At 33.6% G+C, this 24,095-nt stretch overlaps 1 protein-coding gene across 9 annotated transcripts in view; it reads right to left on the bottom strand.

Annotated features, from left to right (window-relative positions):
- Positions 1–24,095, bottom strand: part of ARID4B (AT-rich interaction domain 4B) — a 149,037-nt gene that overhangs the window by 34,499 nt on the left and 90,443 nt on the right. For 4 of the 9 annotated variants that reach the window (XR_011423758.1, XR_011423752.1, XM_023647124.2 and 1 more), the window contains exons 9-17: positions 22,631–22,710; positions 21,270–21,346; positions 19,852–20,006; positions 16,957–17,029; positions 15,189–15,283; positions 14,183–14,280; positions 13,177–13,420; positions 12,685–12,857; positions 7,611–7,862 (exon numbers count right to left, since the gene is read on the bottom strand). Coding sequence is in view for 6 of the 9 variants with exons in the window: in XM_023647124.2 (XP_023502892.1) it covers positions 7,611–7,862; positions 12,685–12,857; positions 13,177–13,420; positions 14,183–14,280; positions 15,189–15,283; positions 16,957–17,029; positions 19,852–20,006; positions 21,270–21,346; positions 22,631–22,710 (1,247 nt within the window). In the remaining 3 variants the exon portion in view is untranslated. The remainder of the gene's footprint in view (positions 1–7,610; positions 7,863–12,684; positions 12,858–13,176; positions 13,421–14,182; positions 14,281–15,188; positions 15,284–16,956; positions 17,030–19,851; positions 20,007–21,269; positions 21,347–22,630; positions 22,711–24,095) is intronic. The other 5 variants (XR_011423759.1, XM_070229005.1, XM_023647140.2 and 2 more) reach the window with 2 other exon arrangements.

Below are 24,095 nucleotides of genomic sequence, written 5' to 3'. Positions count from 1 at the left end.
ATACCATAAACATGACTGAATAGGTTAGGAGACTGTGACAAAAGGGTCTGTGAAGGTGAGAGTTTGGAGAAGACAATAGGGAGGTATCAAGAAAAGAAGAATGACATTCAGGAGAAGGTGCATGCAAGGGACTAGGAAGGCTTGGTGAAAAAGACAGGGGCAGTATTTCCTTTCTCCTCCTTAAAACAAATTTGTAGATATTTACTTGGAAACCATTGTCAAATGGTCTTTATTTATAGTTCTTTAACTTTCACACTATAGAAATAAAGCAGATAATTTCCTAGAGTACCTTGCTTTCCTTTCTATTAATTCCAGAATAATTATTTCAAAGCATATGAGTTGAACAACTCCGTAATCTTTTATCAATATTCCTAAATCCAGTGGCATATACAATGAAAGTATGGCAGGGACCAGATTACATGGAAGGAAAGGAAAAAAAAGGAGAATGTAGAACATCCAAGAGAAGGAAGGAATAGAGAAATTAAGCTGGAAAGCTACATAAAAATTTTTAAAGGGAAAAAAGAGGACATAGAGTAGAAGGAAAATCACAGGATATGCGCATTTCCAATCAGATTCATTCCAGTCTCTTACTCTCAACTCTATTTTGGCTGCTAATTAGGAGATGGGCTCTGTATATGACCCAAAAAGGTCCTAAGAAAGAAGTGACTACCATAATCATATATAAAAATTAACTCAAAATGGATAAAAAACAAATATTAGAGTTAAAACTATAAAATTCTTAGAAGAAAACATGGGGGAAATTTTCATAACACTAGATTTGGCGATGTTTTCTATGATACAACACGAAAAGCACAGGCAATAAAGTGAAAATAGATAAACTGGACTTCATCAAAATTAAACACTTTTGTACATCAAAAGACACTATCAAGAGAGTGCAAAGATAATTCTGTGGGTTCACAGAATGGTAGAAAATATCTACAAATCATATATCTGTTACAGGATTAACATACAGAAGATATGAAGAACTCCTACAACAACAAAAAAACAACCGATTCAAAAATGGGCAAAGGGCTTGAATAGACATTTTCCCAAAGAAGATACACAAATGGCCAATAAGTACATAAAAATGCTCAACATCACTAGTTATTAAAGAAATGCAAATCAAAACCACAACAAAATACCCACTAGGTTAGCTATAACAAACATTTTTTAAAAATGGAAAATAATGAGTGTTAATGAAGACATGGAGAAATTAGAACCCTAATACATTGTTGGTAAGAAGTAAAATGGTGCAGCCTCTGTGGAAAACAGTTTCACAGTTCCTCAGAAAAGTTAAACAGTTACCACGTATAAAAGAATCAAGAATCTCCAGTGAGAGAGCCAGGCTGGTTCTGTCCCAATCCCCCATTTGACTCTATATTCCATGGGTATTACTTTTATAAACCAGGCCCTTTTATTTGGATTTTAACTTCTGCTCTATTTCCATTTTGTTGTTCGGAGGTAAAATTTAGTTCAATATTCACTTAACAGTTACCAATTGCCAGGGATATACTGTTCTGGATGTGGCGAAGGATATTAATGGAATGAATATGGAATTGGGATTTATTTTTCATGTTTTAAAATTAAACACTTTCATAATGTGAAATAATGTGGTCATGATGTAGAAAGCTTGAACAATGACAAAAACAATTTACCCACAGTCCTAGGTGGAAGTTATATTCTAGGGGTCAAATTCCTTTGGCTCCAAAAAATAATTTAGAAAAATTCAGTATCAGAAAAGTGACTCAAATTAGACTGAGAAAATATGAATAGAACGTAAAAGAAGTTAAAATGTGTTATCAGAAGGATAAAAGAAGGGAACAATTAGAAGGGAGAAAACACACAAACATGAAGTACGAGACAAAAAATAGGATAACTGAAGGATGGTTTCTTCATTTTGAGAAAGGGAGAAAAGGAAAGTAAATAAGAGAAACACTTGCAGCTGCAGCAGCTGGAACCGAAGTGAAAAGTATCATGAAAGGAGCAATCAATTGGGTCAAGTTCCACCAATAAGACAAGTAACAAGAGGTCAAGAAATAAGGATGGAATTCAGGTAGATGGGGTCACTGGTGACAATTTTGGAAGCATGGTGGGGGCAAAAGCCTTACTGGAGTGGGTTTATACAAAAACAACAGGAGAGAAACTGGAATACAAGTGTAGATAACTCAATTACTTTTGCTGGATGGAAATGGAGCAAAGATATGGTACAGTAGAAGAAAGCAGAGGAAAGCTCAAGTGAATTTTCTTTGAGATGGGAGAAACAGTGCAGGTCCGTATGTGGATGGGAATGATTAGGCGAGAAACCGACAATAAAGAGAAAAAAGGGGAGAATTTCTGGGCCCATGTCTCTGACTTAGGCAAGAAGGTACAGCAATTAGAAGACTGGCTTTAGATAATAGCATGCATGTTTACCTACGGCTAAAAATAAGAAGGCAGACAAACTGGCAACAGATGCAGGTAAGAAGGTAGAAGTAGTGGAAGTCTGTAGAAATTCTCATTTCAATTCTTCAATGAGGTAAGAAGCAAGGTCACCAGATGAAAGTGAGGATGGGGAAGAAATGCTGGGGATTTGAGAAGATAAGAAACAGTATGAAAAAAAGAAAAAAATTTCTGTAACTATGGATGGTGATGGATGTTAACTAGACTTACTGTGGTGATCATTTTGAAATATATACAAGTATCAAATCATTATATTGTACACCTGAAACTAACATATTGTATGTCAAGTATACCCCAATAAAAAAAATTAGTAATAAAATAAACACTCCCTTAAAAAAAAAGAAAACAGTATGAAACAGTCTTCTAACAAAGTAGGAGAGTGAACAGGAGGAGGACATATAGTACCCACTTGAGGTTCACAGTCACAAATTTAAAATAACAACAGGCGGTGTGGTTCTCCAGCCAGAATGAGCTGCACAGGTCTTAGATTTAATTAGGATTCTTGTGGTATTGTTAGGAGAGTACTACAAAGCAACAAAGAGCAGCAAAGAGCGTGGAAGTCAAAAGAAATGATTATAACAAGTGATCGAAGAATGTAAGCAACATAAGGAGCGGCTTGCAGGCATCAGAGGAGATAGGTGCTAGGACTAATGGGTTGTAAATCCTGGTGGGGTAACTCCTTTGCCTGGAAAATAAATTCCTAAATAGGGACCATTTCTTTGTATCTAAAGTGCCAACCACAGTATTTGGCACATAGATGTTAAACTTATGTTTGCCAAATAAAGGAATAATGTCTGATAAAAAGCAGCTGAATGTTCGCATTTGTCTGAGAAAGCTTTTTACTAGTCCTCTCCCCAATTCCCTCCAAGGATGACCCAATTTGCTTACAAAAATAAGACATTTTTAAAATAAAATTCACTTTTATTTCAAATAATACATTTAAGTATAATTTATCTATTTTGTTTTCTATAACTTGTAATATGGAATAGAACTGTTGTTACTTAAGAGTTTTACAGCTGAAATGTTACAGTGTCTCTTTTGTCTTTCTCTTTTACTTAAGGGTAATCCTTTTACACAGTTGGTGATCCTCAATATAAAAAACAGTAATATCCTTATCAAATTACCAACTCCTTGATTATGGAAAGCCAAACTGGAAATGAATGGAGAAAAATAAATCAGTATCAATACATAATAAAATACTGATGTATTTTAAATCCCATGTGAAGTAATCTAAATAGTTCCAATACACTTGTTGTATTAATAAGCAAGAAAAGCCATTATTGGACAAGGATAAATCCAACACATTTAACAAAGTTTATGGCAGGTGAATTTCAACATGTAACTTTATTTTTAAAAAATCAATCCCACATTAAGGCATGACTTAGAAACTTGAGAATGAAAAGGAGCAATAACTAATGATACTAAAATCTTCTATAAAATATTAATATCACCAAGAGAAATTAAAACAAATATAACAGAGAGCCTACTATTAAAAACTACTTATACGTTTTTAAAATGTATGGAGATATATTTTTTAAAAGAAAAAAAGTACACACTAAGATAGTGACCTTATCTTTCTACTTATATGTATTTTTCCAGTTTTCTAGATTGAATGCTATTTTTGGAAGAGTTAAAAAAATTTATAAAAAAGCAATGACTTATTCAAAGTGACCTAGTAATCTCTATATTGTTGTACAATAGTTTTACATATGGTCACCATATCTGAAAAATTCTATAGCAATATACCATTTATAAGCCATTATGTCTTTCAGGATCCTCAGTTCTGGCTATCTCCAGTAAATTTGATGTAAGCATGTAAAAATGTCCCTTTTTTCCCCATCGTAATAGTAAAAACAAATTGGCCCAAACACTATCCTTTGTGTAACAAAAATTAACATTTTTAAGTTGTGAAATAGGGTTATAAATGAAATTTATATTAACGTAAGGTTTATACAGCACTTTAGAAAAAAGGAAAAAAGTAAAAATTACAAGAAAAACAGTATTTTTTTAACTAAGATATTCTTATTTTAAGAAAAATCTGTTTGCTGGAAAATGATGTTTCGGATCAAACAAAACTCAAATAAATAGCTCCATACAAAATTTCCTAAATTGCTATTGCAATGAGTGACTGCCACTGAATATAAAACTATTTTCATGAACCTCCATGCATAAATCTTCACTACTAATTTCACCTCTCTTAAGTGTAAATTCAGAGATGAAGCTGAAGATCCCCAAAATAACAGGAAAATAATTGTAGAGCCGATGAGGATTTGTTGCAGTCCTCATTAGATTAGCTTCAGATATGAAGGAACAGTAAAAGTCATAATTATTGCTTATTCATCAATTAGACTGGTTATTACTGAAGAAAGAAATATGAATACTGTTAGGTTGACTATAAGAATATTAACTGCTTAATCTATTGAAGCACAGCTGTTTTCTCTATGATGCTGTAGTGTGTAGAGATCCACCCTAAAGGTCTTCATCAAGATGGTAAGTTTTCTTCTTCTGAAAGTTCACACCATACAAATACTTGAGTTGTCAGGAGTAGATGGCATCCTTCTCAGTAACACAAGCATGTCCTGTTGTACTAGGTCTCATTTTCCTTCCTCTATTATTAAAAACTTAAATGCCTCAATTTAAAATCTTTCCTTACCTTACTAAATCCTCTCACCAATTTCAAAGCTAAAATACTGGACATTCTTTCTACGCTCCAAAATCCAAGTGCTCCTAGGATAGGATTATTCTTTCCCTTAGTCAATCTCAAGACAAAAAGTTGTGTCTTTTTTTTTGGTGAGCAAGATTGGCCCTAAGCTAACATCCATTGCCAATCTTCCTCGTTGTGCTTGAGAAAGATTGTCCCTGAGCTAATATCTGTGCCAATCTTCCTCTATTTTTTGTATATGAGATGCCATGTGTACTTGCACACCCAGGATCCAAACCCGCGAACCCTGGGCCACCAAAGCAGAGTGCACGAACTTAACCACTACGCAACCAGTCTGCCTCCAGAAAGTTGTATCTTAATTGCAGAATTTTATGAATGTCTCAATTCTTACACCTACTAAGCCTCTTCTGTTTAATGTGACAATTAATAGAAAATAATTAAGCCTTGATTACAGTGAAAGTTGGAGAACACCTAAATACCAACCATTTGTCACAGAATTTAAAGCATTATTATGAAGGCCACTAGAAAAACTGCCTTGTTACATAAACTAGCAAAATAACTGGGAGAGAAGAAGTGAAAGGAGAGGTAAAAGATGATGCGGCTCTTATCTATCTTGTGGGCATTACTTGTAATTATTAATTTTTGCTGATTCAATTTTTTCCTTCCTTTTTTTGAGGAAGACTAGCCCTGAGCTAACATCTGCCACCAATCCTCTTTTTTCTTTTTTGTTTGCTGAGGAAGACTGGCCCTGAGCTAACATCCGTGCCCATCTTCCTCTACTTTATATGTGGGACAACTGCCACTGCAAGGCTTGATAAGCAGTGTGTAGGCCCGAGCCAGGGATCAGAATCTGCGAACCCCAGGCTGCCAAAGCAGCACACACGCACTTAACCACTACACCACCAGGCCAGCCCCTCCTTCCTGTTTTTAAACTAACATACTCAATATTTACATTTACATCCTAGGCAAAAGTGGAACTTCCTCTATATTTATATTTAATAAGATCATTTAGTAAGATCAAAATGATTAAATATCAAAGACTGGGCAAAATATTCTTACAGTAGCTATATCTGAGATCTCAAGTATCTTCCTTTGAACAAGATGATTAATAGTCAGCCCTTCAAGTGAGGAAAATCATGTGGCAAGAGGTAGCATAAAAACCAACAGCCAAAAGGATAAATTACACATGATGTTAAAAGTGATATCTGGAAAAGCTTATGTTTCAGGACAACACTGATGATAGGTATTCTTGAAATTCAATATTTTGTTAGTCTTGCTCATTAGAAATAATAAAAAATAAGTCCTAAACAATAACTCCTGAATATTTCCTTATGACTCGAGTTGCTATTTTCCCAACCTTCAGAATGGATCAGAATTGTACTTTTCTCTAAATAAGAAAGGTAATCAGATTAGACATGCTTCTAGAGCTTCCTATTCCTGCAAAAGGACAACACAAAATGTACTTTTAAGAAACAGAGAGTATATTCTTTTTTAAGAAACAGAGAATTTGAGATGATGTTTTCTTAATAACTTCCCAAACCACAGAATACAATTTAAATATAAAGCACGAGAACTGTATTCCTCCTTGAAGACACTAGGCACATCATCGCCACTTCAAACTTTCATAGTTAACTTTTGAAGGGCTACAACTCTATCATAGACTATTATTTCAAATATAATTATCAAACACTCCAAAATAAATTCAGTTTTTCTTAAAAGATGTCTAAATGATCAGATCCCAAAATTGGCTTGCCAATTTTGGATAAAATTCAAACACAAAATTTCTTTGGATAAACCAAAAGAAACTTGTGTAAGAAAAAGACAAGTTATTGAACACAATCTAAAACCAAACCTCAGTCTTGCCTTTCACTTCCCTAGGTTAGTAGCAGTCAGAAAGTGCACTCTATTTTAGTCAAGCAGACTTGCTTACATTTCAACTATATTGTTTCAAACATATAAATTTCTGAGGTTTCTGAACAAGGCTGTAATGCAAGAGGTGCTAATGAGGAGATGAGGCCTTCCTGAAATAGCTAAAGCTTCTTAAGAAATCAGTTTTAAAACCCCTGCCTTCTAAAGGAAAAAAATGTGATGACTTAAGCAGATTACAAAGAAGAGGCTTCTGTGGCAAGGTAGTTGAAAATGTAAGAGAGCAAGAAGCCTGATAATTGTGTGTAGACATCAAGAAGCTCAAATCTTTTTTATCTTTTCAAGAGATTTTTCTATCCTTTCACCAATAATGTTGCCTCTATCAATCTACATTTATAACATAAAAATCAATTATGTAGACTTCAGTTTTCTAGACACTAAGGATATCTTCTAAATATTGAAAACAGTAAGTAGGAAGTCACTAAGCGAGGCATTTACATGCTAAAAACTACATATTTTTTATATGGTACTATCATCTCAATTAGAAAACTACTAAGTCTGTAATTCGTTAATCAAATTTTAAAATAGAAAATGATTTTATAAGTGTTTTTAGGTAGTAATCACTAGCTAAAACTCAAGTTACCTCACATTCCATCCGCAGTAATGCACCAAGTAAAGGACCTCTCCACCTTCGACATCAGAATCTTTAATACTAGCTTCATACATTTTTTGATTTTTCCCTCGTCCATACCGCACTTGGACTTTCATGCCTGGTGGATAGCATTCAAATTCCTCTTCCTCATTGTTGTCATCATCATCTTCATCCTCTTCCTCCTCCTCCTCCTCCTCTTCTGCTTCTTCATCATCTTCATCTTCTTCTTTATTCGTTTCATCTCTTGAAAGGTTTAAAAAATCGCAGTTAATAAAAGATACTTCATAAGCTTTTCAGTTGCAAACCACATAAACTGATAAAAATCGTGGCTGTGAGTGTTCCGGGAACAGCAGGTTCCATGTGTACAAAATTCTCTGAGTTTCAATTTAATGTTAAAAACTAAAACTGTATAAGATGACCATGGTTACAGAAAAATGCATTTAGAGAAAATGAAGCTTGAAAAACAAATGCATTAAAGAAAATTTCCAACAGCCAGAAGAACAGAAGTTGTGCTGAAGAGCGAGAAACTAGCAAGTCTGACTGTAATAATTTTCTCATGTTTTATTATAAAAGTGTGTTAGGGGCCAGCCCCATGGCCTAGTGGTTAAGTTCGCGCACTCTGCTTCGGTGGCCCAGGGTTCGCCAGTTTGGATCCTGGGCATGGACCTACCTACACACTGATCATCAAGCCATGCTGTGGCAGCATCCCACATAGAAGAACCAGAATGACTTACAACTAGGATATACAACTGTGTACTGGGGCTTTGGGGAAGAAAAAAAAAGGAAGAGTGGCAATAGATGTTAGCTCAGGGCCAATCTTCCTCACTCGAAAAAAAAAAAGAAAAGGAAGAAAAGCATACTTTAAAAATAAATAAACAAAAGCATTTTACATCTCGGTTGACAAAAACAAAAGTCATTACATCTCATAGCCATTTCTGACTAAAAGTTATTTTTCATTCAAATATTTCTAGCCTTCAGATGTTTGAAACAAAAATTTTTACTAGCCAATGGGGCTAGTCTTAACAACTTTAAAAGGTGCTCCAACCAAATTTTCAAATTTTGTACTAACTGAAGTATTACTTTGCCTTTCACAGGAATATTCTAGTAACTTCACATGAATATCACATCAAGTTTTTTCTTTCTATTCGTCTAAATTTCACCACAATTTCTGCTCTCTTTACTGCACATTTACTGAAAGACTTCTACCAATTCTCTCAACTTTGAAGCTCCACACAAATAGGTATATGAGGCCAATTCCAAATAATATGAAATTAAAAGTCAAACCATTCTAGAAGTAGCATTGCAACTATCCTGATCATCTCAATATTCATGTACTTTCTAAAAGTGGGCATTTTCACATTCATATTAGCCACAAATCTGTATTAAACAAGTTAGAGAAAATCTTGTTATAGTCTTTCCAAGCATTAAATTTATAAAAAAAAAAACTTCAATATGAAATTCTCGACTTTACTTAAGTTTTTATCTGCTCTGCAATGTCTATACTTATTACAAGTTTTCTCTCAAAAAGAATCCATCACTTCACAGCTGACTAATGAATAAATATTATAAAACAGAACCACAAGACAGCTAAGTAATTAGGCTTTAAAAGTTAACGGATATAGGGCTGGCCCGGTGACGTAGTGGTTAAGTTCACGCACTCCACTTCAGCAGCCCGGGGTTCATGGTCTGCTCATCAAGCCACGCTGTGGTGGCATCGCACATACAAAACAGAGGAAGGCTGGCACAGATGTTAGCTTCGGGGCAATCTTGCTCAAGCAAAACGAGGAAGATTGGCAACAGATGATAGCTCAGGGCCAAACTTCCTCTCACACACACAAAAAATTCATTTCCAATGAAATTATATTAAAAAAAAGTTAACAGATATAATATTTATATAAAACTTACTCCACTGATAATTTAAGTTTTATATTCTTGTAAGCAACCTTTTTAGCAATAACCAACTTCATCTATCATTCCTAACTAAGCAATTTTATAGGCAACAGAAATAATTTATAAATAGTGATACAAGCAGCACTATAAGGCTTTCTTATTCTCCTACCTCTTCACGCTACATGGTGAGGCAGGAGGGATGAAGGGAAGCCTAACAGACGTGTGAAATTAAGAGTGAGTTCACAAAAGTACTAAATGGGTCAATTTTCTCTGAAATACATCACAAAGTCAACAAAGATTCTCAAGAATTATTCCTAAGGACTCATTTCCAATCAAATAAGTAAGTACTTAAAAATTAAAACCTGAATAAAATCAGCTGCAATCTGAGATAAAAAATATAAACTCTATTATTGAAAATACATTAACATTTCTATATTGAAGAAATAATTATTATTAAGGCTAACATATCTAAGAAATTCTCAGAAAGGGTGTTATGGATTATAAACTATTACCAACAATTTTAAATAAATTTTTTACATACATATAAAATATATATATGATATACATGTATAAAACTAAAATAGCTAAGACATTTTTGTGAAAGACTACTACTTGGTTAAATCATAAGATTATATCCCTGCATATCAGGGAGAAAAGGAAGTGTATTCTGGCGGCCACAACAAAAGAAGATATTTATTATGCACCAAAAAGATTTATCATGCACCCCAGAATCATCGTATAAGAAAGAAGAGAATAAAAAGTCTAAAATTTTTTAAATGAGAACAAATTCTAAACTGATCTTATATTACGTAATTCACAACTGATAAATGCCAATGTAGCAAGCACAATCCTACTTTAAGTGGTAGCCAGAGCAATCGTTTATTTAATCTGGAATAAAAACCTAATACTGTGTATTAATAAAAGAAAGCAGGGGCTGGCCCCATGGCCGAGTGGTTAAGTTCGAGTGCACCGCTTCAGTGGCCCAGGGTTTTGCTGGTTTGGATCCTGCACACGGACATGGCACTGCTCATCAGGCCATGCTGAGGTAGCATCCCATATGCCACAACTAGAAGCACCCACAACTAAAATACACAAGAGCAGAAGAAGGAACAGAAGAAAACAAATTAATAAATTTAAAAATAAAAAATAAAAAAAATAAAACAAAGCAATTAAAAATTTGCACTTAATATCAACCTCAGACACAAACCAAATGAAGGTCACTTAAATAAAATACTGAAGTATATAGAAGCAAACAACACAATTACTGGCTATTGGCCAAAGAAGATACTCTCCTCTCCTCTCTAAGAATTCAGTGGCAAAATCAGAGGTAAAGGTCTAAACCAGATAGACTATAGAATGCCAAGAAGGATAGCCTTTGAAAGTTTAAAATGCAACCAGCACATGGGTTTAAAAAATTAAGTTGATGTTTTCACACACACACACACACACACACTTTGTTAGTTATCTTTTAGAGAACTACATTTTGGGAAACCAAGCCTATCAGCAAGGACTTTTGATCTGAATTCACAAAGAAATATCAAATTTTCCCAGTCTGATGTAATACTCCTTACAATGGAACAAATTAAAAAACAAAAAGTTAAACTTTATTGTTACTTCCTATGGGCCAGGCACCGAACCAGGCATTTTACAGAAGTTATTTCATCTCCCATACCTGGACGACCAAGGAAGGACACTGAAAACTCTTGGCAGTAGCTAATTACTTAGAGAAACTTATACACTAGAAAAATATGTATATATTAACTTTTTATAATTGTAAAATTTTCTATTGCACTTATCTAATAAAATTCAGAAATCAATTTTGGACATTCCCAGTACATAATGCTTCTAAAGAACATCTACCAAATTAGGGCAGTCACACCAAGAAAATTTCAGTTTGTGGTATAATATATTTATGAATATCTGTAGCAAATAAAAAAGCCATATAGTCAAGGAATTAAAGAAATTAAAACCTAAAAAACAGTTTCTACTGTAAAGTAAACTGAACTATCAACTTGAAAAGTTAAGATAATTATTAGTAACAAAGAGAAAATATAGGCTTATCATAGTGTCTTCCACACAACAGATGCTCCAGAAATATCTGCAGATTTAAAACTCAGATTTTTAGGCAAAAAGCTAAATCCTTATTAAGTTTAATAGTTCAAACAGACTCCAGCAAGGAGTACTTCAAATATACATTTACACACACACAAATATAACCAAATATAATGAACCAACATTTATACTATATTCGTTTAAACCCAGGTTTTTTTCCTTCATGTTTATCTGCGTGCTGACGCCAAAATTTCAGCAGTACACTAAAATGATCAAGAGATTTTAGGCAAAAAACTGAATACTTACTAAGTTTCTTAATAGTTGAAATAATCCCCAATAGCAGTAAGGAGTATTTGAAATATCCATTTGTACACACAGATATATAACAAAGCACAAAACCAAACACCTTTTACTATATTCATCTAAGCATGTGTTTTTTCTCCTTTCTGTTTGCGTGCTCTGGCCAAATTTCAGAAAAATGCTAAAATGAACAAAAAAATTTGGTTGTACTTACTTAATGGACCACTAACAATGGAGACGTTTAGGTGTGTTAAACCTCAGAAATAAGATTAGATGCCAAAGGTCACCTCTAAAATCCAGGGGTCCACTGGCAGTGCACAAATTACATTGCTAAATAATTGGTCATTCCAAACTGACCAAAACAAGTAAATGCTACTGTCACATAAAACACATTAACAATTTTGGCCTTTTAAAAACTAAATAATTAACATGTTTCCATTCTTATTTGTTGCTTAAGAGATGAATAGAAGTCTCAAAATCTACAGCCAACATACCATCTACAAAACATTGGAGAAAGCCATCTTGCCAAATTTGTGTTATCTGGTTATTCAGCAGAGCTTTCATGCAGTAAGAAGTGCTTTTCTCTAGGTCAAAATTTTATAAATTTCCATGATGAGAGCAAGCAGAATAGATCAAAAATATCTTTTGCTACAAATTTGCACTAGTAGGGTCTCTGAAGGAGGCAAATGTTATTTATGTGATAAATGCAAATCACTCATTCTATATTTTGTCAATCAACTTTAGATTCATACACACACACCAAGAGCAAATTACAAGAATCCACTCAGCCAAAATGCATCTTAACCAAAAACAAATTTCTTACCCAGATTTTGCTTTTTCTTCTTCAGCTTCTACCTTTATGCTGAGGGATTCATCTACCCCAGTTGTCTCATCTTTATCTTCCAGATTTTCATTTTCTTCTGTTCTTTTCACGTTAACTTCTTTTTCCTGATCAGACTGTGTAGGTATAGATTCTAACAAATTCTTTTTACTTCCCTAGAAAAAGATCAGAGGAACTAAACCAACAAAAGTAAAAACTGTCAACCTAATTCTATGATCTAAATGTCAGCAAAAGGAAGTACCAACCAATACCAATACCAAGAAAGTTATTAGTTATTTTAAGAAACTCTTGTCATTCCTAAAGCACTAGGCAAAAACACCTAACAGCTATTTAAATATAAAAATAGCACTTAATGAAGAAAACAAACAAAAAATAAAGTATAAAATTATACAATAAATTAACCATGGAAATTTTACAGAGGATGTAGAAAATGTACCAAAGAAGGCAAAGGACCATTAACTGTATCTGATTTACCAGAGAGGGTTTAATATTTTCCTTTCTTTCAATATCATCTTCAGTAGGCTTTTCTTCTTTTGGTATTATATTCTCTTCCTCTTCAATCTTTACTTCTTTAATCTCTGATTCATTTTCTTCCTTAACTTTTATTTCCTTTACATTTTCACACTCCTTACACGGCTTGTTAACAACTTTCTCTGGCAATGCCATCTGAAATTCAATATTGGCGGACCTACAGTACTCCTCAAAACCATATAAGTATCTGGAAACATGAAGAGAAAATACATCTAGAAAAACATTTCGAAATATTACTATAGAGTTGTGGTTTTTTAAATGTGTTCATTTCTTCTGTTTAAGTTCTCAGATATGAGCCATATTAAGATTCTAATTTATTCCAGTTCAGTTCTTCCCAATCATTTTAACCCAAATAGAAACATTTTTCAAAGAAAAAAAACTACTAAAATAAAACTATCCTAAAAGTGGACAGTCATAATCTTTAATATAGTAATTGTAACAATAGCAGGTAGCAGAAGCACTAGTAAGAGCTTCTATTCGTTGAGCACTTCTTATATACCAGGCATTGGGCCTCTTACTACATGTAAAATCTCATTTAATCATCAGAGTAAGCCTTTGAGGCAAGTAGTATTATCCCATTTTACATGAGGAATGGGAAACTAAACGAGGAAACTAAAGCGAGGAGAACAAATAAATGGTCCAAGGGCACAAACAGCCAATAACTGGAAGAACCAGGATTCAAACCTGGGTTTACTTGACTTTAAAACTTTGACATATTAACCTCCACATAGCACTTTCCAAATTTACGTGGCAACAAAAACTTTCTTCACAGAATATCTCATAGATCTAGTATTCATAAAATATACTCTAGAAAATGCTATTATGGAGTGATTAGTAAAAATTTCTCATTTCTTCTTAGAAGAAATAATTAGCCTCAGTTATACGGTAAATTCCATCCTGCTTTCGAGGTAAAATATTGAATACAGCCGTATCAAGCACATTGACTTACTTTTTATAAGCACATTTAACATTGTAGCCTGCAGCTGAATTTAAGACAGGGATTCCAAGATCTTGGTAGACTTGTTTCCAAACAGCTCCACTTTCAATCTAACGGACAAAGTGAAATGAAAACTCCCAAATTAAAAGGTGGGAATATAATACAACTTTGATAAATACAGTATATATAAATATATTTATTGGTTCTAATATCAAAGGAATAAAAAATATCAATCTTGATAAATTCTAAATCAAAAATTTGGTTTACAACATTTTAAAGTAAGTTTTAGTACTCCAACTAATCTCAGAGAATTATAAATGTTGAAATATTAGGCCATTTGACTTTTAAATAAACCCTGCTACAGTAAATAAGAAAATATCCAGGTTCCTAAATCAAAATTTGTAGTGAAGAGACAGAGATAAAAATTTTGAAATGATGTATTATGTCCCATAGAACTTGCAAGCTAATAAAATCAAAGCAGTTCTATGGATCTTAGTAAAGCATTTTATTCTACAAAATACTTTTTCTTTTTTGCCAAATAGGCTCAACTGGATGAGCACCATATATCATGGTAACCCTAAGATAATGTCTTCAGTTCAACAAAGATTTTTTGCATTTTTTTAATATATATATACACACACACACATATATAATGTTACATATGTATCAGACACAGTGGAAAAGATTAAGAATATAAAGAATATTAAGACAGATCCCTGCTCTCAAGGACCTTACAACCCAGAAAGAATTTCCACTGATACAGTTGTGACATAACTCAGATAGCCACAGAGGTTTTCAGAAAGTTTGACAAAATTAACAATAAATCAGAAAAGCTCATTTTTAAAAATCTTTAAATAATTTTAAATTTGGTCTAAGGAAGCTAGCTCTGTTTCTAACTTGTACTTTTCATTTTCTTTTCCTTCTATTCTTAGATTTTTATTAACAGACAATTTTAGATAATTTTTAGATAATAAAACATGTACGAAAAACATGTTTCACTTCTGATTGTAATACTTACATTATCAAATCCCCCAAGTTTGTGTACAAGTCTGAACAACTTAAACAGATTCAAATTCCGATATCCAAGTACAGGCCGTTTGTTAATAGGTGTGCCTATTAAAGAAAAGACAAAATATATTAGAACCACACTATGTTTTTTTATTTAAAATTTCAAAAGATTCAAATATTACCACTGAATTTATATAGTGCAAAGTATATATATATGGGGGAAAAAATCCCTTGTCGACCAAATATGATGTCTACTATTTAAGACCATTTCATTTTTAAATATTTTTCTCATATCAAACTTTTGAAACCTTATGTGATTCCATTCTACTTGCATTCCCCTTATGAGCAAAAGAATAAATACCAAATAAAGCAAAATAAAATACCAACAAAACAAAGTTTTTAAAAAATATCAGGGAAATGAAAGTTTGGTAGAACTGAAGAAAGGGTTGAGATAACTGATGAGCAACTGCTTCACAATGAGAGTTATTTTTATGATACTTTCTTTGTATTTTACTAATTTACTACTACTCTAAACTATGATTCTAGAGTGAAGCTATAGTTCTGTTTCATTCTAACATGGGAAAATGTAGGACAAGGACACTAAAGTATCAAACTGTTAGAAAGCGGGAGAGGAAATAACAGGATAGAGAAACACAACATACAGCCCTTTCCATAAGATATGAGTGACATGATAGTATTTTATCACTAATATTTCTAATATTAGATTTTATTCATGTTCTTCACTTTCTAATTTATCTTATACAAAAGTTTAAGAAATAGCCTACGTTCTTAGGTCAAGCCTCCATTCACACAAAGAAATGACACAGGAATCAAGAATATTTTATATTAAAGAATAAAAAGACACCTACACTGTAGTAGCCATAACATTTATGAGAGGAAAAGAAGACAAACAGAGCCAGCTTCTCCTCATCAGCAGTACAAATGAGGATTTAAAAAACATTAATTATCTGAGTACAGTGGGATTTTCAAATATTCTTCATTCATTTTGCTTTTCTCCTCAAGCTGGAAAGCTTTCTGCCTCTCCCTGTTCCCTTTCTAGTACCTTCTCAGGAAAAGGGAAACTACACTCTGAACAGCAGCTAAGCAAGAGAGTAACAAGGCCATAGTGACTGGAGGACTAGGTCACCAGTGTAAATGAAAGGTTGCACCCATTCTTTTTTCTCTCAATCCTTGCATTTCTTTAATAGCATTAGGCAGATTCAATAAGCTAAGCCAAGGCTCACCTTGAGACTTTGTCACTTTTCTCTATTTCTGGTTCTCTACAGATGGTTTAATTCTCTTCTTAGTTCTATGTGGCTGGGTCATAAGAAGACTGACAGCCCACCTTAGAATGTGGTGTGTGTGTGTGTCTCTCTCTAACTCCTACACAAACACACACACATCCTACTATATCAAACAGTAATTTTGGAGAAGGCGGCTTTTACTGGAGGCAAATAAAATGGTACTATGATTCCCATTCTGCTACTGTTCTCTACTATAAGAGTTCTTTGGGGTCTCATGGATGGGTAGCAGGATAGGCAGAACAAAATACAGTCATTTATGAGTCCACGGCCATGATATCCACCAAAATACTATCAAACTCCTCATTCCACTTACTATGTGACAGACACAATGCTAGGTGCTGGTGACACTGGCAATCAAAAAGATAGCCATGATTATACCAGCGACATGAAGCTTAATGAAGAGAATTCTTATTTTTAAAATATTATCTGTCTGATACCTACAGCATTAATGCTGAATAAAAGAAAAACACTCACCTCTGTCTTCCATAAATTTGTACAACTGCTGAAGAAAGTTCTCCCTTTCTTCTGGAAATGGTTCTATTTCTTCCTATTTTAGTCACAGAAGAATAGAATATTATTTTCCTCAGTTAAGCAGTTTAATAATACAAGCGTATTTCCTACCAACAGCAAAGACTAATACTACATTAACATATTTCAAAGGCTTTTTACCAAGTAAAAATTATTTAATACTAAGATGTTCAAAACCAGAAAAGTCTAGACAGTTTATGCTTTACAGAAGAATATGTCCTAAAAGGTAACTCAATAGCAACAATTCCAAACATAAATTCTCATGTAAAAAATGAGTCTAGCAAGATGGTTCATGAACTTTTTACCATATCAGAGATCTATTCTTTAAATCAGGGTCACAGGCTCAAGAAGACCTACTCTCACTTGTATTAAATTGGGTCAGGGTTTAAGACCAAAACTGACTCTATGATTGCTCCTCAAGGAATTATTCAAGTGTGGGTCCCATTAGCTGTAACTATAAGTATCCTTCGTTATATTCAGCCCCACTGGATAGTACTTCAAGCTTATAAAATCAGTAAAGTGGGGAACAAACTTGATCTACAATACCTGAAGATTCAGACTTAGGGAAATCTTCAAGTAATAAAATAGTTCCCAGATTTATCAATTACAAGGGAGGGACCAGCTTCTTGCTGCTGTGGCCAGGGGCTGTGGCAGTAGGGAGCTGGTCCTGAAGCAACCTGCAAGGAGCAGGGGAGTAGGTGAGACTGAGGAACTCATCAATTCAGTGACTATCATCCATTCGACAAACATTTAGTAGCACCAGTAAGTGTAGGCACTAAGCTAGGTGCTGAATCAAATAAAATAAAAGAATAAGTGATGGGGCCAGCCACTACACAACATAATTAGGAGTAACTGCAGGGAAAGTGATTCAAAATATACATCTAGGCTTTACAGTTACTCTGGCTGAAACAAATGTACTTCTAACAGTAAAAGTTAGGAGTGTACTTTTCAACTGATAGTCTAAATAATCTAAATTTATCATTTTAATTTTAAAAATTATGTGCCTAATGATGTTCAGTGAGATTTGCCCCTTTATTTTAAAAGCTAGCAGAGCAAAGGAAGACAAGGTAAAAACAAAAAACCAAAACCCATGTTGATAAACCATTAGGCTGGGTTTTCATAAGGTAGTCAGATAAAAGTCTAAGGAAATCTATTCTCTACATATCATCTTAAATATCTCCATGGTACAATATTTGCTTTCCATAAACTGCCAAATGTACTACTATTGCAAAAATTTTTAAGTGAAGTTTGTATTTAACCTAAGAAAATGTTTAAACTGGAAACCAGATTTGCTTTTATAAAATATTTATAAGACAAATCTAAGCAACAAAAGTTTTGGTAACATGCTACACACTATGACAGACACTATTTGAGTATGAGTACAACTAAGACAGGGTCCCTACCCTTGGGAGCTTACAGGTTAGCAGGGAAGGAAACAGACAATAAATTACATACATATGTACGTGTATATACATATATATATATATGACAAAAATATGTACAAGGAACAGTAGCAGTTTAAACTAGAAAATGGAGTGCTTAACTTTCTTGAAGTGAGGGAGGTGATGGTTCAGATGTTTCCTTTTATAGAGGCGACATGTAGTAGGGTTTGAAAACTGAACAAGAGTGTGCCAGGCTGACTGGGGGCGGGAAGAGATGGGCACTTAAGGCAGAGGTACTGGTATATGCAAAGGTGAGTAGAAGCAAGGTATACAATTTGATACTGCTACAGCATAAAACTCAAAGTGCAAGGGTCTACCAAGAAAAGTGATGAAAAAAAAGGTAGGGGCTGGACTATAAAGCAGGTTCTAATAAGTGAAGCTTGACTTTTAGAGCGATAAGAAGCCACTGAGGAGGTTTTAAGCAAGGGATTAATTACTCATTTCAAGAGAGCAGTAGGGGAGAAGACTGAAACTTTTACACTACACATTGTCACTATAGACCACTGTGGTATAAAACATAAACTCCAAAACAATCCTATTTCATTAATAGTTGTTTATTACAGTTAAATGACAGAACTTCATGACTTACCTGAAATATTACATATTGACATTAACTTATCTTAATTTCCTGAAAACATTAAACACAATTCACTTCATGGTCAAATATAGTAGCCTTCACTATCTGTACCATTCACACAATAACTTTTATGAAGTCATTCAACAAACCACGCACGAGTACAGTGGTGCAATGTCACCAGTAATTTCATGGACATCTTTTCTTGGTACATGTCACTGCTAGACCTAAAAGTATCAGCTAAATAATACCTAAAACTTCAGCTCCTTGATCCATGTAAATTCACAGATGTCTTATTTATGACCTAATTAGAACTATCTACCCATCTGTCTTAGATGAAATCATTTAAGATTCTCTGAATCAAAGAGATATTAATCTTTACTTTTTTTGCTGATTATTCTTTTAATACTAGATGAAAGATATATTTTATATTTTTCTAGGTGTGCCAATAAAGTACGCATATATGAACACTGTATGACGTGACAGCTGTCTCCACAATGGTGAAAAGCATGTGAAAGTAGAGTTTTTCTATATTAGGTGGGTATTTCCTTAATGATCTGATAAACTAAAAGCACAGAAAGATAAACATTTCTGAGGCTACTGGGATAACTACATTTGATATTTTTAATTTCAGAACACCATTTTTCTATCTGAAGGTAAGCAAGTAAACTACTTGATTATGATAAATATCAAAAATACATTTTTATTATGAAATATTTCTAATACTAAAAATATTTAAGTGATTAATGACTTTACACCAAATCCTAAACCACAAAGGAAACCCAACTGTTATTTTTAACTTTAAAAGGCATCAACTGTTTTTACCTCTTCTTCACTGCTGTTATCCTCCTTTTCTTTTTCATCCTCCTCCTCCTCCTCTTCTTCCTCTGCTTCACTGCTAGAACTATCTTCTTTCAATTCAGTCTTCCAATTAGCAGGAATAGTTCTACTTTTGTGAAATTCAAGTGCCTGATCAAAGGCTAGAAAGAGACCATAAACTACATGAACTAGAGAAATTAAGATGACTGATTTATCTAAAACTATTAAACAAGATAAAGAAATAAAAACTACTGTGCTAATACAGCTGACATTTACAAAGCGTTTGCTCTGTGCCAGGCACTGTGCTAACTGCTTTTTTGTGCAGCAACTAATTTAATCCTAACAGTCCTACACATTAAGCACCCATTTTATAGATGGCAAAACTGCTACCATCGGAAGGAGACTTAGACTCAAGCAAATACAAGAGAAAAGAGCAGTTTCTTCTTCTAAACAAAAATTAGGGCGCGGCCCGGTGGCGCAGCAGTTAAGTGCGCACATTCCGCTCCGGTGGCCCAGGGTTCACTGGTTCAGATCCCAGGTGCAGACATGGCACCACTCATCCAGCCGTGCTGTGACAGGCGTCCCACATATAAAGTAGAGGAAGAGGGAAACAGATGTTAGTTCAGGGCCAGTCTTCCTCAGCAAAGAGGAGGACTGGCGGATGTTAGCTCAGGGCTGAGATTCCTCAAAAAAAACCCCCAAAATTAAGCATGTTTAGTAAAAAGAACTTTAAGATTGGTAAATATTTAAATGATTATCCAACAAATGACTATTAAATAATATTATATACCAGGCACAGAGCCATTGTAATGAATATACAATACCTGAAAATATTCTATAAATATGTTCTCTACGTTTCTAGTTAAACCTGAATTAAAATTATATTAACAATTAGCTTAAACTAAACTACGCACAGTTATTCTTGTTTTACAATACACAGAAATAAATTCTAAACCATAAATTCTTGAGGATTTTTAACCAATCTACACAATATATTATTGGATTTGATGAACATGGGCGAAGAGAAAATAAACAGTCAATTACATTGCCAAAAATCAAGTAAGAAATGCAATTACAGATATTCCTCAATAAAATATAACTACTGTTATATTATGAGACATGCCAAATCAAAATTACTTTGATTCCTGTTTCTATTATCCTTAGGAACTAATATAGGCAAAAGCCAGACAATAGTAATAGCTCATCATATAGTTCCTTCCCACCTTTAGATTATTGTCTGATAACAAGCTTAAAAAAAATAAAAAGAAAACTTATGATAACAGAAGGTACATGGCTTACAACAAAATAAGTCATACAGAACCAAATATGAGAAATATTTTTTAAAGAGTAAAAGAAAATTTAATCTTCAAAAATACTTCATCAGTTTTTAAATGACCTATAATTTATCCCAAGATTACCCTTACCTTGTTTTAACACAGCATCAGGCTTTGGTGCAGTGTCACTAGTAATTTCATGGACATCTTTTCTTGGTACTGAAGTACTATATTATTTTTTTAATTTTAAAGAAAAACGGTCACAAAAATAGAACAGAGATTAAGAGTCTAATTACACATCACGCAACGATACCAAAAATATGGGAATACTGACATTTATAATAAAAGTGATCATACAGAGGTGCAAGACCCAAATAAAATGCTAGGCAGGATGTTACAATATGTAATCATCTACAGAGGGATCCCACCTTAACAGATGTTTTATAAACAACAAGGTATTCTCAAATATCAAAGAGTCCCTGGCTAAATGCAATACTGGAAATACAAAAAATAAAAATAAATAAAAATATTTGGACAGCAGAATGCATCAATCCAATAAAAAAGTAAAATAAGAATTTGCCATTATCTTGAGATAATCATAAGATATTACTAAACTTAAGATTGAAAGAAAATGTACTAGTTTATAATATAAATGTTCTTTTAATATTTTTCTTAAACTGGATTCTAAGCTCATAAGCAAACTTCTAATACACAATTTAAGGTCTTTCATGGAACTCCCCCAACCATAAGGAGGGGTAAGATGCAAGCAACTGGGGCAAGATCTATCACATACGTCACATATATTTCCTATTTTACATTAATAAATTATCATTCAACTTTTCTGCATTTGGTTTGTGTCAAATGATCCACAAAAGCCCAGTATTCAATTTCAGTGGTCAAATTTTTCTGATTATCTCAATCAATTTTGTTAAAGTGGGTTTCCTAGACTGTTTTTAAAAATCACTTTTCAGGACTTGAAAATTCAAGCATCAATCTTAAAATGTGACAATCTTTTTAAGGTATATAAAGACAAAGTATAAAAAAGTTCTACATGAAAAATTGGTGTCTTAACACTTACCATGCATTTCTAGTAACCCATTTTAATCCTGAGACTACTGCAGAAGTTGAATGTTATACAACAGGTATCACTACAACCATTAGACATAATTAAAAATATTAGAAAGTCCTAATTAGACATTCAAAATCAATAAATACGTGAATCAAGTATTAGATATGCTAGATATATCAAACTTGCCTCAACAAATCACCAGCTATTATATAGGCAAATATTGACAAATTAGTACTGACAGTCTAGTTTAGAAAAGACCAAATGAACAAGGAAAGATATATTCTAAGACTACTACACTTAATGATAATATGAAAAACTATCATACTTTGAAACATTTTGTATGATGAAAAGTAAAAGGTCCCTGGAAATATAACTAATTTATCATTTACCATCCTAATTTGGAAAAACAGTATATTTTTCATACCAGGTTAATTATACTTACAATTTGCCATCTTTGAAAGATCGGACAAGAATATTGTCTTTTTTCACAGCAATTTCATCACTACAATCAGGACAAACCACCTTCAAAAAAAGTGTCAAATTATTATAACTAAAAGCAAATTTATAGTTACATAAAGAGCAACTATTAAATCCTTTTAAAAAGTAGTTTCAGCTTACTGTTTAAAAACTAATTTTAGTTTGCAGGTAAACAGGTACCCACACATGGGAACACACACAAGTAATTTTAAATTTATATCCCATTTCCTTCTAGCTCTCTTGATTATTCATGTTGTTTTTTGGCACAAGCATGGCGTTGAAAGCAGAAACATAGCTATGACGAGACTGAAGCTTTGGACGAAGTTCTGGTAACAAACAGAAAGCTAGAATGAAATGAACAGGGAGCAGGATTGGAAAAAGAGGTAGAGCTAGACCCTTAACAGAGGGTGTGGATCAGGGCCAAGAGAAGACCAAAGAGGACCAAAATGGGAACAGGGATCAGAGCCTTAAGCAGAACAATCTCTATCTTAAAAAACAAGAGTCAGGGGGCCGGCCCGGTGGTGTAGTGATTAAGTTCGCATGCTCTGCTTTGGCAGCCCAGGGTTTGTGGGTTCAGATCCCAGAAGTGGACCTACACACGCTCACCAAGCCATGCTGTGGCGGTGTCCCACATACCAAATAGAGGAAGACTGGCACAGATGTTAGTTAGCTCAGGGCTAATCTTCCTCAAGCAAAAAGAGGAAGATTGGCAACAGATGCTAGTTCAGGGCCAATCTTCCTCACCAAAAAAAAAAAAAAAAGAGAGAGAGAGAGAAAGAGCGAGACAAAGTTCTATTTATTATTTACATTTAAATATATACCTTAACACATACTAAAATTTCTTCGTAATACTAATCTACTCTAAAAAGTAAACATTTTAAAGTGATTACCTTCCTGGAGTCTGTCTAAGATTTATTAGTAACATTAAAAAATGTATTTGCAGTCACCTCAGTTATTATTTAAAGTGAAGATAAAGCATGCCTTCACAAAGGCAGTGCTAAAGCAAGACACCTATGAATTATTACTATTTTAATTCCAAGACAGTCCACTATGTATACTAAAAATAAGTTAATAGTATAGTTATATTTTTAAATGAACAATTGGGTTAAGTAAGTATGACAGGTTTGTTATAAAGACTGTCTCATTAGCTCTGAAAAATGACACAATGGTACATAAAGGCAGGTACTGTCACCACAGGTTAGAGAGGACCTAGAAACAGGCTAGTTCTAATTCAGTCTTTAAAAAGTTAGTGAACGTTTTCCATAAATTGCACTATTTTCTTGTAGCAGTGAGTAAATGTTGATGGCATTCTGAAATAATTCACTGATGAAAGTCTTTCACACGTATTAGCATCTCAGAAAACTTTGTCATTTCAAAAAAGACGAAGTAAATACTTAACATTTGCTCATCCATTCATCTACTCACTCTAC

Source organism: Equus caballus, chromosome 1 (assembly GCF_041296265.1).
Source record: "Equus caballus isolate H_3958 breed thoroughbred chromosome 1, TB-T2T, whole genome shotgun sequence".
Classification (NCBI taxonomy): domain Eukaryota; kingdom Metazoa; phylum Chordata; class Mammalia; order Perissodactyla; family Equidae; genus Equus; species Equus caballus.
This window is presented reverse-complemented; position numbering and strand designations above follow the sequence as displayed.